Source organism: Eulemur rufifrons, chromosome 8, assembly GCF_041146395.1.
Source record: "Eulemur rufifrons isolate Redbay chromosome 8, OSU_ERuf_1, whole genome shotgun sequence".
Lineage (NCBI taxonomy): Eukaryota > Metazoa > Chordata > Mammalia > Primates > Lemuridae > Eulemur > Eulemur rufifrons.
In genome coordinates this window covers 123,632,957-123,646,315 of record NC_090990.1, presented here as the reverse complement: position 1 = coordinate 123,646,315, position 13,359 = coordinate 123,632,957, and the positions used below count along the sequence as shown (strand labels likewise).

General features: G+C 45.8%; 1 protein-coding gene across 1 annotated transcript in view; it reads left to right on the top strand.

Annotated features, from left to right (window-relative positions):
* The first annotated feature begins 2,352 nt into the window (after window positions 1-2,352).
* The window catches only part of UCK2 (uridine-cytidine kinase 2), a 76,624-nt gene continuing 65,617 nt past the window's right edge, over window positions 2,353-13,359 (top strand). The window contains exon 1 of the mRNA XM_069480906.1: window positions 2,353-2,704. Within this exon, the coding sequence (XP_069337007.1) occupies window positions 2,606-2,704 (99 nt within the window). The 5' untranslated portion in view covers window positions 2,353-2,605. The remainder of the gene's footprint in view (window positions 2,705-13,359) is intronic.

Here is a 13,359-nt window from a genome sequence, read left to right as displayed (position 1 = left end):
TGGATGCAAAATGTAATGTTCCTGGTCTCGTTCAGAACTATGGCTACTTAAGGAGAAAAGGCAGGCAGACAAAGGACTGTCAACAGCAATGTCACTTATTGTTCTTTGGCTATAGCTGCAGTTGCATACTCATGCTGATTTCATCCCCAAATGTTAACTAGGCCAGAACTCGATCAGACTAAAATCTGTATAAAGAAAAAAAATAAATCATAGATACCAAGAAAATGTATTTCCTTCAATCTGTTCTAACTCTGAATTTTATTAAAAACATTTGATTTTTTTCTTAATGGGAGGGGAAGGAGGACAGCTTGAAATCACTTAATTCAGAATCTGCAGTGTAATTGCTATGGTAGGTTCCAAAGTGATTTGAACATCCCCAGCTATGGGATTTGGTGATCAGGCTCCCGAGAGAGGATGACACAGCACAGGGAACAGCACGGGCAGCTTGCCTTGTTTTGTAGGGAGCAGAGATGCGAAAGTCCTTGTTGAGGGCACGGGTGCTGAGAGGACGCTTCATAATTTAAATGGACATGGGTAACTTCCTTATATGTAGGCAGGCCAGCCCTAGGGATAGGAGAGAGAAAGGAAGACAGGGCGTGCGGAGTGCAGCTGGCTGTCCTCTGCTAATTAGGCCTTACCTTTATATAGAATGCTTTTGATTTTTTTCAGAGCATTTTCGTGTATATTATAACTCATGCACAGAGGGCAAATATTATTAATATTAAACAAGGTGTAGAGAAGTGCAGTGAATAGTTCAGTTAATGAGTTAGCTCAACTAGGCAATAGACGAATTAGGACTAGATGTAGACAGTTACTCTGGAATGCCAGGAAAACAAAACATTTAGAAATAAGAGCAGTAATTACATAAATACTATTTAAGGAACGCTGCCTTTCCCTCCAAAGTGGTGGGGAAAAAAAGTTTGCTTGTTAATGCCTCCTTACCTTTTCCATGTTCATCCGTTCATTCATTCATCAATTGTCATTTATTGAATGCCTCCCTCTTGCCTGTCGTTCTGCTCAGTGGGCCTGGGGAATGTAGAAGTGAGACACATTGTCTCTTCATTTATTGAGGTCCTACTACGTGCCAGAAATTGTTCTAGGTGTTGAGTGTATAGTAATTATAAAAAAAGAGCAAGAAATATATATAAACTAGTTTAGAGTAAGCCAATTAAAACTATCAAATCAAAAGGAAAGAAGTACTATGATAACAATATCTCGATGGATAGAGGGATGGGTAGATCACTAGTTGTAAAAGCAAGTATAGTACAATGCGGTTTTTTTTTTTTTTTTTTTGGTTGGTTGGTTGTTTTTGAGACAAGTACTCACTTTATTGCTCAGGCTAGATAGAGTTCAGTGGCATCATCATAGCTCACTGCAACCTCAAACTCCTGAGCTCAAGTGATCTGCCTGCCTCAGCCTCTTGAGTAGCTGGGACCACAGCCTCACACTGCCATGTCTGGCTAATTTTTCTACCTTTTTGTAGAGACGGTGTCTCCCTATGTTGCTCAGGCTGGTCTTGAATTCTTGGCCACAAGTGATCCTCCTGTCTTGGTCTCCCAAAGTGCTAGGATTACAGGCGTGAGCCACCGCACCCGGCCTTGCAGGCTGTTCTTAGTCACCATCTGGTACTGCCTTTCCGACCAAGTGACTAACTACCAGTCTCTAAAAAACCAGTTCAATTAAAGATATTAATAGATAAAAATGGCCTTCAGTGTTATTTCAATGTTTCCACGAACCCTACCTCTACAGGAACCTCCGTATGCGGGATTGGAGACACTGTTTGGAAGGGCATTGATTTTTCTAGGGAGGGCACCCTTCGCATAGGCCCCTCAAATCATCCTTTGGGGACTTGCCTGAGGACAGGCCTGCTACGGAGGACGGCGCTTGGGGATTTCCAAGATAGGAAGTATCCAAAGCCAGCGGCTGACATATTATTTTGGCAAACGGGAGGGGGAAAAAAAATCTTATTTTCTGGAAACAAGTTTTGAGGCTGGCCAAGGGGTAAATGACATTCACTCTTCATTCCATCTTAATCTTCCAAGCGTGTTCAAATTTTGCTTCCCAAACCTGGGTCATTCCATCCGCTATTTAATCCGCCTGCTAATCCCGTCAAGCTTTTGATTTCTTTTGACATGAGTGGGAGCATACCAAAGGACAACCCAGAAAAGCCTGTTTCCGTCCTCCGGGTGCGCCAGGGAGCGGCGGGGAAAGGGTTAACCGGGCGGGCCGGGCTCACACCTTTCCCAGACCTCGGGCGGCGGCGGGGCCCGGCGGGGCGGGGGCGGGGGCGGGGGCTGGGGCTGGGCCCGCCGCCTCCGCCGCGGCGAATAGCAGCGCGCTGCCCGCCCGGATTGGAGCAGCAGCATCACGCTGACCTCTGCCTGGGATGTAAACCGGGCCGGCCGCTGCGGGCAGAGCACGGCGTCGGCTCCTCCGGGAAACCCGGCCGCACCACCGGGCTCCGAGCGGCTTGAGACGAGCGGCGGCAACCTCGGCCCCGGCGGCGCCCGGCCGCGACTGCGGGGAGCGCAGGAGTCGGACGCGGGCGCGGGCGGGAAGCGTGCGCCCGTGCGCACAGGCAGCGGGAGGAGGGGCGGCGCGAGCCATGGCCGGGGACAGCGAGCAGACCCTGCAGGACCACCAGCAGCCCGACAGCGGCGAGCCCTTCCTGATCGGCGTCAGCGGCGGTACGGCCAGCGGCAAGGTACTGCGGGGCCGCGCAGCTGCGCTCCCGGCCGGCCCGGGCCCGCGGGCGGCGCATGTGGCCGGCGGCTGCGGGCCGTGTCAGTTGCTGCAGCCGCCGCGTGGCCCGCGCGTCTCCGCTCCCGGCCGCGCTCCGGCGCCGAGAGTTCCCCGCGCGGGCTCAGGGCTCCGCGTGAGGGGCGGGCGGAGACTCGGGCCATCGAGGTTCCAGGGGCACCCGCCACGGTCACAGGGCTGGCGCGCTCTCGGTCGGTTTTTTCCCCCTGTGCCGCGGTAACTCGTGGCCGGGGTCCTATGGGGGAGGGGCAAAGAAAGCGGATGCTTATTGTTTTGCAAGTCCAGTGTTGGGGGCGAGGGCTTTAAAGCGGGACCCCCACGAGCTGCTGATGCACCCCTTCCCCCCGGCCTTGCACTGACGTGCTCGTCCTGCGGCGCAGCCTGGGTGCCAAGGGCGGAGCGAGCCGGGAAGCCCGACTGGGAGGGTTGCGCGGGTGGCGGGAGCGCGCGAGGCGGCGTCCCGGGGAAGGGGAGCATCCTTCGGGGCTGGGCGCAAGGGCTGGGGCTTACAGGGCTTTTCGGGTCGAAGCCCGGGAGTCCAATAGGTGCGGCGCATCAATGAAACGATAATAGTAGGGGCTTCCGTTTTTCCTGGTTGTAAGAGGAAACGTGGTCGGCTTCAATGAGAAAGTTGTACTGGCTCCGTGCTCCTTGGTGTCCGGGGCGTACGCGTCTTGGATCCACGGAAAGGGGTCATCCTGTGGGTTTCTGACTCTCCTAGGAGCCTGTTTCCTTTGTCTTATCTGCAAGGCAAGCAGAGACAAGGGAAATGACTTCCTAGCTTTACCGGGGCTTTTTCTGCAGGTGGAGAAGGGTGGAGTCCTCCCAGATGGTTCTTTCTTTGCTCCCCTAACTGCTTTTAAGACGTGGCTACTTGTTTCCCCCACCGTTTAACAAACAGCTCCCAACTTCCTTGGAGCACGGGCTCCGCAAGGGGAGCCTGCGAGAGCTGGGGGCTGCGCGCGGGTTTGGCGAGGCGCGGTGCTGCCTGCCAGGGCTGGGAGGGCAGAGCGGAGCAGGGAGGCTGGTTGGCGCCATGAGGAGAGCGCCACGAGGTTGTCGCTCCCGGGCCGCCTGCCCCTAGCCCCTCCTCCATGGTGGCTTTGCATTTTTCTCTCCAGGTCTGGACTACTTGGGCGCGGCGGCGGGTCCTGTGGAACTTATTTATTAAGTTGATTTCGTACCTAGTTCGTGGGGCTGGGTATCTGCCTGCGTTAGGTCCCTTAAGTTTGTATTCTGTGTGCTCCCTGGTTGAATGCTTTTTTAAAATGTCATTTTTTAATGTGTCCTTTACCAGCAGTAATTCAAAGCAAAACCAGGATGCCAGCCCTTTCAGGAACCATTCCCTGTTCCTTTAGAATTATTCTTGCTCTCTTTGTTTCCGTAGCATAGTCCTGTTGCACTGGGACCTTTGTTTTGTTCGTGGCTGTATTTCCAGCGCTCCTAGCACAATGCCTGGCATATAGTGGGGCCCAAATTTTAACCCGAAGTCCAGTCTTCCTGGGGCCGGGGGAGGGATCTGCTTAAACTTGCAGATGGGTGGAATATTGAGAAACAAAATGATCTTGGTAATCATCTAAATAATTTAAGCACCACAGAGGTGAACACTGAGACCCTGAAAGGTGAAATAACTTCGTTCTCCTTATTCTTGTGTTTCTCAGCGGTAACTTGTTTGCAGATGATAATCAGTATAAGCTGTTACGTGTTGCTTAGGTAATGTGTGGAATGGGAGAGAGTAGTGAGACAGTATGAGAGTCAGCAGTTGTCTGTTGTCCCTGTTTTTCGCCCAGGAGGAAGAGTGTAGAAATTCCCAGGCAAGGAAGGGCCTGTTTTCATTCACTTTTCAAAGCATGTTGTACGTTTTTGACATATGACAGTTTGTCATCGTTTAGGATTATTTTTATGATTTTTGTATAAAAAAAGTTCAAAAGAGCCTTGGATTTCTTAACATTTCATATTATTCCAGTCCTTAGTGCCTTTCTAAGAAATTCAAAGTTTTTTCTTTTTCTTTTTGGGAGGGAGAGAAGTCTCAGACCTGAGCGCATTGCAGGAGGGTTTGGAAGCGAGGCAGGTCCATACTTGGTGCTGGTTAAAGGGATTTGGGAGAAGGCAAAAGGCTTTAGAGCATCTTCAAAAAGAACAGTTTCAGAGCCCAGAAGGAACCTCAGAGGCTCTGGAGTCCCAACAAGGAAAATGAGGCCTGAGTTAATACGGTTTCAAATTGTGTATTTAATGGCAGAGCTAGGACTAGACCAGTGCTGCTCAGTTCCTGCTGTTACCTCATTTACGAATTGAGGAAGATGTGCAGAAAGGAGCCAGCACATATTTATGCCGGCACCTTGGAAAGGGGCTACTTGGAAATGGCTAGGAATGAACGTTGGTTTTCAGAGGTACTTACCCCAAAGGAAGTGGAATCGCAGACTGCGTTGTACCCTGTAGCCCGGCAGTCCTGTGTCGATCTTGATTGTTTTCTCCCTTCCTGATCCCTCCTTTATAAAAACAGATTTTCTTGAGGGAGAGGAGGCATTTTCCTGTGTGGGCTCTAATTCGTCTCAGTGTTGTGGCTGCCCAGAGTATAAGTATTTTATCTCAGACTAAATTACTTTGGTTGTAGAAGGCAAGACTAGTGATTGCAGCTCCGTGGATCGCATTTTTTAGTTTGTTTTATAAATGAAGACGAATTAGATAGAACTTTAGACTTCGCTAGGCTGACATGGCAAATTATTGTTTAAAGGTCATCTTAAAATTGTGGTGGGTTGAGAAGGTTATTCTGACCTATGTTAAAAAACCAGTTTCTCATATTTCCTCCTAAAGGGTGAGTCCAGAGATAGCAAGAAGTAACACTGGAAGGAAAAAAAATGTTTCAACTTTTTTTTGCCTGCAAGAAAACCGTGACTTTTTATGGGCCGTTTCTTTTTCATTTTTGCTGTTCTTGTGACTGCTTCCTCGGCCAGTGAAAATAGCCTCTAAATCTGCTCCTTTACTCTGCCATCGGAATGGTCTGCCTTAGGCATAGCTCTGGTTGTGCCATTCTTCTTTTTGCAAACCTTGAATGACTCCTGATTGCTCAGCGTGCAGGTCAAGTACTTGAGCACAGTGCAAAGCCCCTCAGCCCCCAAATGCAGCCCCAGGCTGTTTATTTTTCTACTCATCCAAATGCACACAGACTTACCTTACTGAACTGTCTTCGCTTAGGCTTTTGCTTATAGTCTTCCCTTTGGAATGGCCTTTAGTCCTTTTAAGCCTCAGCTCTGTTGCTACATCCTCCAGGGAGCTTTGTTGTCCATTTCCTTAATAAGAATTTTTTTTCCTCTTCTGCTTCCGTAGACCTGCCACATTCTGCCTTATACTATGCTTATTTGATGACTGCTGCCGCCACCAGAGTATGAGAGACTACTGTATTGAGTGCTGGGGAGTAGGGGGAAATCAGAATTTAAGGAAAAGGTCTCTGTCCTTAGTGTTTTGCTGTTTTTAAGCTGCTTAAACTCCTCAAGCCAATTTATCATTAAAGCATTTGATTATTTCTTCCCTTTGAAGTCAGGCAAGTGTCTTTCTTCCCCACTGGTAGATGACCATGGAAGATTGCGTTAGGAGAACTTTTGACTTAGTAATAGAACTGGGATTAGGATCCAGATTCTTCCTATGCTAAATCTATTTGTGTTTTGAACGTTGTCCACAGGCAGCGACCACTCCTTGTAAGTATTTTTAGGGAGGTTGGTCTGTGAGTGAATGATAAAGGACAAGAGAGGAAATTGCAGTCCCCTCAGAGGTGTGGACTGTCACCTCAGTGCAGCTTGACCATGAGTCAGCATCTGCTTTTGGAGAGCTTCAGCCTGTGCTTGGACCTGTGTCACCTTGGCGCCCACTGCCCTGTTCCTGGAACCTCAGCTGCCATTGCCATCCGGCTCGATCACTTACTCCACACCGTCCCTCTGCTAGGTGTTCCCAGAACTGTGGGACTGGTTTGGTCCATCTGCCCTGTTTTTCTCAGAGCTGGCTTTGTGTGTTTTCTATCACGCTAAACTGCTGCTGTGGCTGGGAAGGCCTGGTGTGATCTGGCCCTTCCGATGTCCTGTCTCCTTGCTCTGAGTAGGCCTGGCACACCCGCTGCTTGGCAGGCCATGTGCCCTCCATCCAAGCATGTACGCATTTGTAGTTTGCTCCGCCTGAAACTCTCCTGTCTTGTTCATTGTGTGGTGCCTAGCACGGTGCCTGGTGGAATGAAGAAGGAACGGCAGGCCCTGCGGCCTCCAGGGTTCCTTTCCTGCTGCCATGTTCCTTTTCCCAGCCTGTGTTCCTTCTTTAATCCTTGGGTGTCTTTGAAGTGTGGTTTCTGATGCTCTGTCTGTGGTCACCTAAGTCCCGCTCACTGCATAGCATTTGCTTTGATGTCATTTCTTTGTCTTTGCTCTTTATGAGGTTCTGTGATGGGGACAGATTGTATTTGGGAAAATCACTGCTGAAGACCTGATCTTTTTTGCTAATGGGCTCTGTGATGGTACTGTTGGAACTACTCAAGGTCTTTAAATCTTTTAAACGTTCTGTCTCAGTTTTTCAAATCAGTAGAGAACGTTTGAGAGTGTACTCCCTCTCTATGTGTGTGTATGTATGTATATATGCTTCTTGTCCATTATACTATTTTGTCATTAAGCTGATTTATCATGAAAGCATTTGATCGTCTTTTCATATATGTATCATATATATAAAAATATAGGTATAACCCTATATTTGTAATTATGAATTTAGGAAATTCCTACAAAAATAGGAATTATAAAAGAATAAGAAAAATGAAACATTTAGAACACATGATATCTTTAATGGAATAAAGTCTTTTGATTCTTAACTAAAATATTTATTTGTGATGAAAGAATGTTTTATTTTTAAAAGTCTTGTGTAATACTTGGAGAATCTTGGATGACCTTGGTGGTATTAGTTTTGGTGATAATACAAGGCCAAAGGTTTTGTTCTAAGTTTGGTCATCTGAATTTTGATTTGATGACTGTCATGTTTGAAAAAGTTACTCCATAAAAAGATCCAAGTAGAAGAAGGTCATCATTTGCAGGACTTACTAAATCATAATATTCCCATCCCCCAATTATGCAGTGGCTTTTGTTAAAAACCAGCTAGGAAATTTTTATCTCCTGTTGTCCATCCATTATTTTTACAAACCAGGGTGCTACATTTTAAGTTTAACTAGTAGATTAAAAACCCATTGAAAAGCCTCATTTGGAGTATTTTAAAATAGTTAAAAAATTTCTATTTATAAGTTTTTACAAGTTTCTTTTCTTTCTTTCTTTCTTTATTTTTTTTTTTTTGAGACAGAGTCTCTTGCTCTGTTTGGGCTGAAGTGCTGTAGCATTAGCATAGCTCACAGCAACCTCAAACTCCTGGGCTCAAGCAATCCTTCTGTCTCAGCCTCCTGAGTAGCTGGGACTGCAGGCATGTGCCACCATGCCCAGCTAATTTTTTTCTATATATTTTTAGTTGTCCAGCTAATTTCTTTCTATTTTTAGTAGAGATGGGGTCTCGCTCTTGCTCAGGCTGGTCTTAAACTCCTGACCTTGAGCGATCCTCCCGCCTTGCCCTCCCAGAGTGCTGGGATTACAGGCGTGAGCTACCACGCCTGGCCTACAAGTCTCTATTTATGAGTTTTATAGGTACACACAGTTTTGGCCACAAAGTTGCTTAATGATGGAAACATTTTCAACTATTTTTTAACATAATTTTTAATGTTTTAATTTTCTTTTGATCCTACATAAAACTTTAAATAGCAAGTCAAACTTTTAAAAAAATGAAATATTATGAACAAATAACTGCAAAATTTACGTGAAAATAAAAAGGAAAAGACAGGATTTCTTAAAAGACGAAATGAAAGGTGTAATAGTTGTCAGAGGTTAACAAAAAATACTAATTAGCATTCAGTTCACATTGATGCAAGAGTAAAAGTCTAACGAGAATTCACATTGAGAAACCCAAAGTATTTACAATCATAAAAGTACTGTCATTTAACATAATCCAAATTGGATCTGAATTATAATCATATTTTGGTTATATTAATTTTGAAATATAATCCTATATCAAGTCCAAACTTAATATAATGACCTGAAAAATATAAAGAACTATATAAACCTCTAGCATTGGGTTTTCAGGCCTCTCAAAAGCGGTAATTTGATTAGATATGGGGGCAATGTTTCTAAATGTATGCTTTGAGGATTTTGAAAAATGGAAAAACGGGATATTCTGAAAAAATCAGTTTGCTCTGCCAACTGGCTATTAAAGATGCTGTTTTCATAGCATTGGGTTTTTTTTTGTTGTTGTTGCTGTTTTTAAGCAGTACTTTTCATTTGGTTACACCCTGTGAAACTACAAGAAAAGTGAGTATTTCTCTGAACCCCCACACTTACCCCTCAGTACCCCACTGGGCAGGCACCTTTTGTTCCAGTTGCGTGTGGTCTGTGGTGAGAATTTTGTAGAGTTGTGCTTCTTTGTTGCTTTAATCAGTCCACGAGTGTGCTTTCTGGTTTGGCTATTTTTGTTTCTGTGGTTGACTAGTGGGGGACAAGGGCCATTTTGTAATCTCAGCAAACATGCTATGTTTTCCCTTGCTTCTTGGGCCCTAGAAGTCCAGAGTTCTGCTCATGTGTCTGGGATTTCCTCCTTAGCAGTGAAGATGAGCCCTGTCTTTGGCCTTTGCGGACAGACAGTCTCTCAGGCTGTCCAGAGAGAGCTTGGGATAGAATGGGCTGGTAAGAGTGCTGATTGTGGACGATGGTCTTCAAACATGTTAGCATCCTTATCCCATCGAATTTTTCTTTTTAATATTAATTTTTTTCTTTAACATTTTTTTCTATTTCTTTTTTTTTCTTTCTAACCGTCGAATATTTTGGTATCAGTTTTCATCATAGGTATAAAAAGTTGCCAAGGAAGTAACTTCTGATATATTGTAAATACTGACATTTAAAAATAATTGTTTCACTTTTCTTGTAAGTGTATCCAGTGGGCTCTAAAACTGTAATAATTTGACCTGTTGTCATACGTTTAAAAATCATGAAAAAGCTCTTATTTGAGTCAGAAATGTCCATGTTTTTCTTTTTTCCTTGAAATCACATTTCAATTCCAATTCTCCTACAGATGTTAATTTCATTTCATCTATTTGTTTTCTTGAGACAGGGTCTCACTTTGTCGCCCCGGCTAGAGTGCAGTGAAATCGGCATAGCTCACTGCAACCTCAAACTCAAACTCCTGGGCTCAAGCGATCCTCCTGCCTCAGCCTCCCAAGTAGCTGAGACTACAGGCGCTGTTACCATGCCTGGCTAGTTTTTCTATTTTTTGTAGAGATGGAATCTTGCTTTTGCTCAGGCTCTTCTGGAACTCCTGGCCTTAAGCAATTCTTCTGTCTCAGCCTCCCAAAGTGCTGGAATTACAGGTGCCCAGCCAATTTCGTTTATTTTTCTGCTTGGAAATCTTTTCTTGGTTATTCTGTCATACTCATGCGACAAAAGTACGTATGTACATTGAGATTTTACTTCACATTCTCGTAAGTCTCTTAAGTATTAATGTCTTTCATATTGCATTTCTACTCTACTTACTAGTATAACATTGATCAAAACAAATAGATACATTTGACATTTTGAGGAAAGCATCTTGATGAGGCAGAGGGAGCCCCTCACCCCCAATTGTTTCATGATTTTGTGGATGATTACTACTTAATGCTAGGAGGAGATTTTTCATTTGTATAGATCTAAACTTTTGAGGACTCTGTTGACATAAATAAGTAGATGAGAGTGGAAGAAGTTTTGTTGTATCAAGGTCAAGGTCACTCAGTCCCCCCCCCCCTCCCCACAGGTCTACAGTAACAAGGGTCACTCAGTTTTTAACCTTTCATATTATATATATGTCAGAACACAATGGATTTTTGTGAATCAACCTGCTTGCCTCCTAATTTCGTTGAAAGCAGAAAACTGGAACCTTCGACTTGTAAAGGGATTTGTTATCCTGCCTTTAAGTCCGTTCATTTTCTAGCATTGCACTAGTGTTGCAGATCACCCCTTGCCTGGGTGGAGGAGTGGTGTGTGGGAGGCTGGCTGTGAAGGGGTAAGTGGGAAAGGGGACATCTCCCATTTGTGATCTTGGGAAAGACTCCTTGTGGAAGAGTTGAAAATTTGGGACTGAATTAACTGATTCCCTTAAAACTATCCTTGCCTTCTCAGGCCGTGGGAAGTCTCCACATACCCTAGTTTGAAGTGTCTTGGTTTGTTTTGTTGAGCTATGACAATGCCTGAGACTGGGGTAATTTATCATGAACAGAGATTTATTTCTCGCAGTTCAGGGGGCCCAAGATTGAGGGGCCGGCATCTGGCAAGGGACTTTTGCTGTCTTGTGGTCATCCCATGGTAGAAGGTCGAAGGGCAGGGTGGGGGGTGTGGGGGTGGGAGAGAGAGTTTGTGCCCCTGCAGGCTTGTGCACAAGGGGTCCAAACTCTCCTTTTATAAGGAACCCACTCCCATGACAACAGCATAACCCATTCATGAGGTGGTGCCCCGTGACCCACACCCCTCCCTGTAGGCCCCACCTCCCAGCACTGCTGCACTGGGGATCAAGTGTCCGACACGTGACCCCTGGGGAACACAGTCAAAGCATAGCACTTGGGTTCCAGCCCACCGTTGTCACTTCACTGAGTATCTGTGTATTCATCTGCAGAAGAGGGTTCTTACAGCCCTTAAAATCTCGCAGTTCTATGACTGTCCTTGAGTATCCTGTAGTTGTTTTCTTACCGCTGGTCACACAGACCAAGTATTAATGCTTGTTGATCTGAGCTTGTGTCAAGTGGTAGCTATTTGTAAACTTCCTTTGGAGTTCTGGAAGCCTGACATCCCCTGCCACTTGCCAACGTCCACGTCAACTGGATACCCGCTAGATTTCCCGTAGGTCCCGGGACCCTGTGTGCTCATTCTCACTTCCAAGCCTCCAAGCCTTTGTAAAACGTTGTTGCTCCTTTTGGCTGCTCTTCTTTGGCGTTGCTAAAGCATGCTAAACAGACCTCAGTTAGAGAATCCCCTCTCCACCCTGTGTGGTCCTCGTTTGTTTAGTCTGCCTTCAGACCAAGCTCTCAGGATCAGAGACTGTGTTCTTCCTCTATTGCCTGAGGTTAACGTATGGTCCAAAGACAGGGTAGATTCTCAAATGTTTGCTGAATAACCAAATATTCAGGACCTCTTTCTGAAACCCCATGTATGATAGGAATCTCAACATGTGCAATATTTAACTCCTCATCGTAGCTCAATCTGCAGCCTTTACCATCTCAGTTGGTGACAGCTTCATCCTTTTAGCATTTCTCAAGAAATACCGTAAGAGCAGATCTTTTAAACCAAAATGATTATCTTCCCTATCCTTTTAGGCCTACAACCTTGGGGTCGTCCTTGACTACTCTCTTCCTCTCTTGTAGTCTCTCAGGCTGTCCAGAGAGAGCTTGTGGTGGGATGGGCTGGTAGGAGTGCTGGGTTTGGACGATGGTCTTCAAGCATGTTTGCATCCTTGATGGCGGAGTCCCTCGAGGCCTCTTGTTGGCCCTGCCTTCCCGGCATCCCGATAGCCTGGCCGCCCTCACCTCCTCTGCTTCCACCTGGCCCAGGCCGCCATCGCCTCTCAGTTGGGCCATTGCAGTCGTCTCCTGACTCATCATCTCCCTCTTCTGCCCTTGTCCCTGTGCGCACTGTTCTCTTCACAGCAGTTGGAGTGACCCTGTTAAACTCGGATAATTCCCCGCTCTGCATAGAACCCTGCAGTGGCTTCCCATTTTACTCCCGAATTCCTTAAAAAGGAACAAGGCCCTGCAAATGGGTCCTTTGCACTGGTGGACCAGTCCTGCAGGACATCTCTCCCATTGGGTACCAGTGTGGTCTTCCTTTTTGCCTCCTTCAAGAGCTTGCTCATGTGTCTTCTCATGACCACCCTATTTAAAATTGCACACCGTAGACACTCAAATATGTATTAAATGAATGTGATACTGCTTTGCTCGGTTACCTCTTCTAATGTTAGTTTTCAGCATTTAAACCTGTTGCTGGGAGTGACATGGATGGTTTTCCCTTTGCTGTACACATTTGTACTTCCTCTTGTATCCCTTCACCCGGATAGCATTGCTGGCAGGTTGTCAGTTACAGCTTGGGGTAAGGGTGCATGCTAGATGGCTTAGGTACCTGTCCAATGGTGCATTTAAAAAAAAATACAAAGTCAGCCAGAGAGTGACTTCAACACCTCTTTGCTGTCAAGTTCTTTCAGGGTTGTCACCTATTTTGTTTAACTGAAGGCTTATTGGTATGAACTGGATCTTTAACTCAAGAAATACTATAAGAGCAGCTCTTTTAAAGCAAAATGATTATCTTCCCTATATTAGGGAAAGATGGATCCAACATTAGGAAAAAACCCATCTCTGCTTTGGGCAGCTTGCAGTAGTCTCAGTACAGGCCTGTTTTTAGTATGGATTGGAATTAGACTGCTGAGCGGAGTCCTAAGGCGGGGAAGCCTGGTAGCTTTTTTTCTGCTACGTTAGTGTGCTTGTTGGGAGCGGGGCATGTCCTCGCTGAATCAGAGAGACTTTAA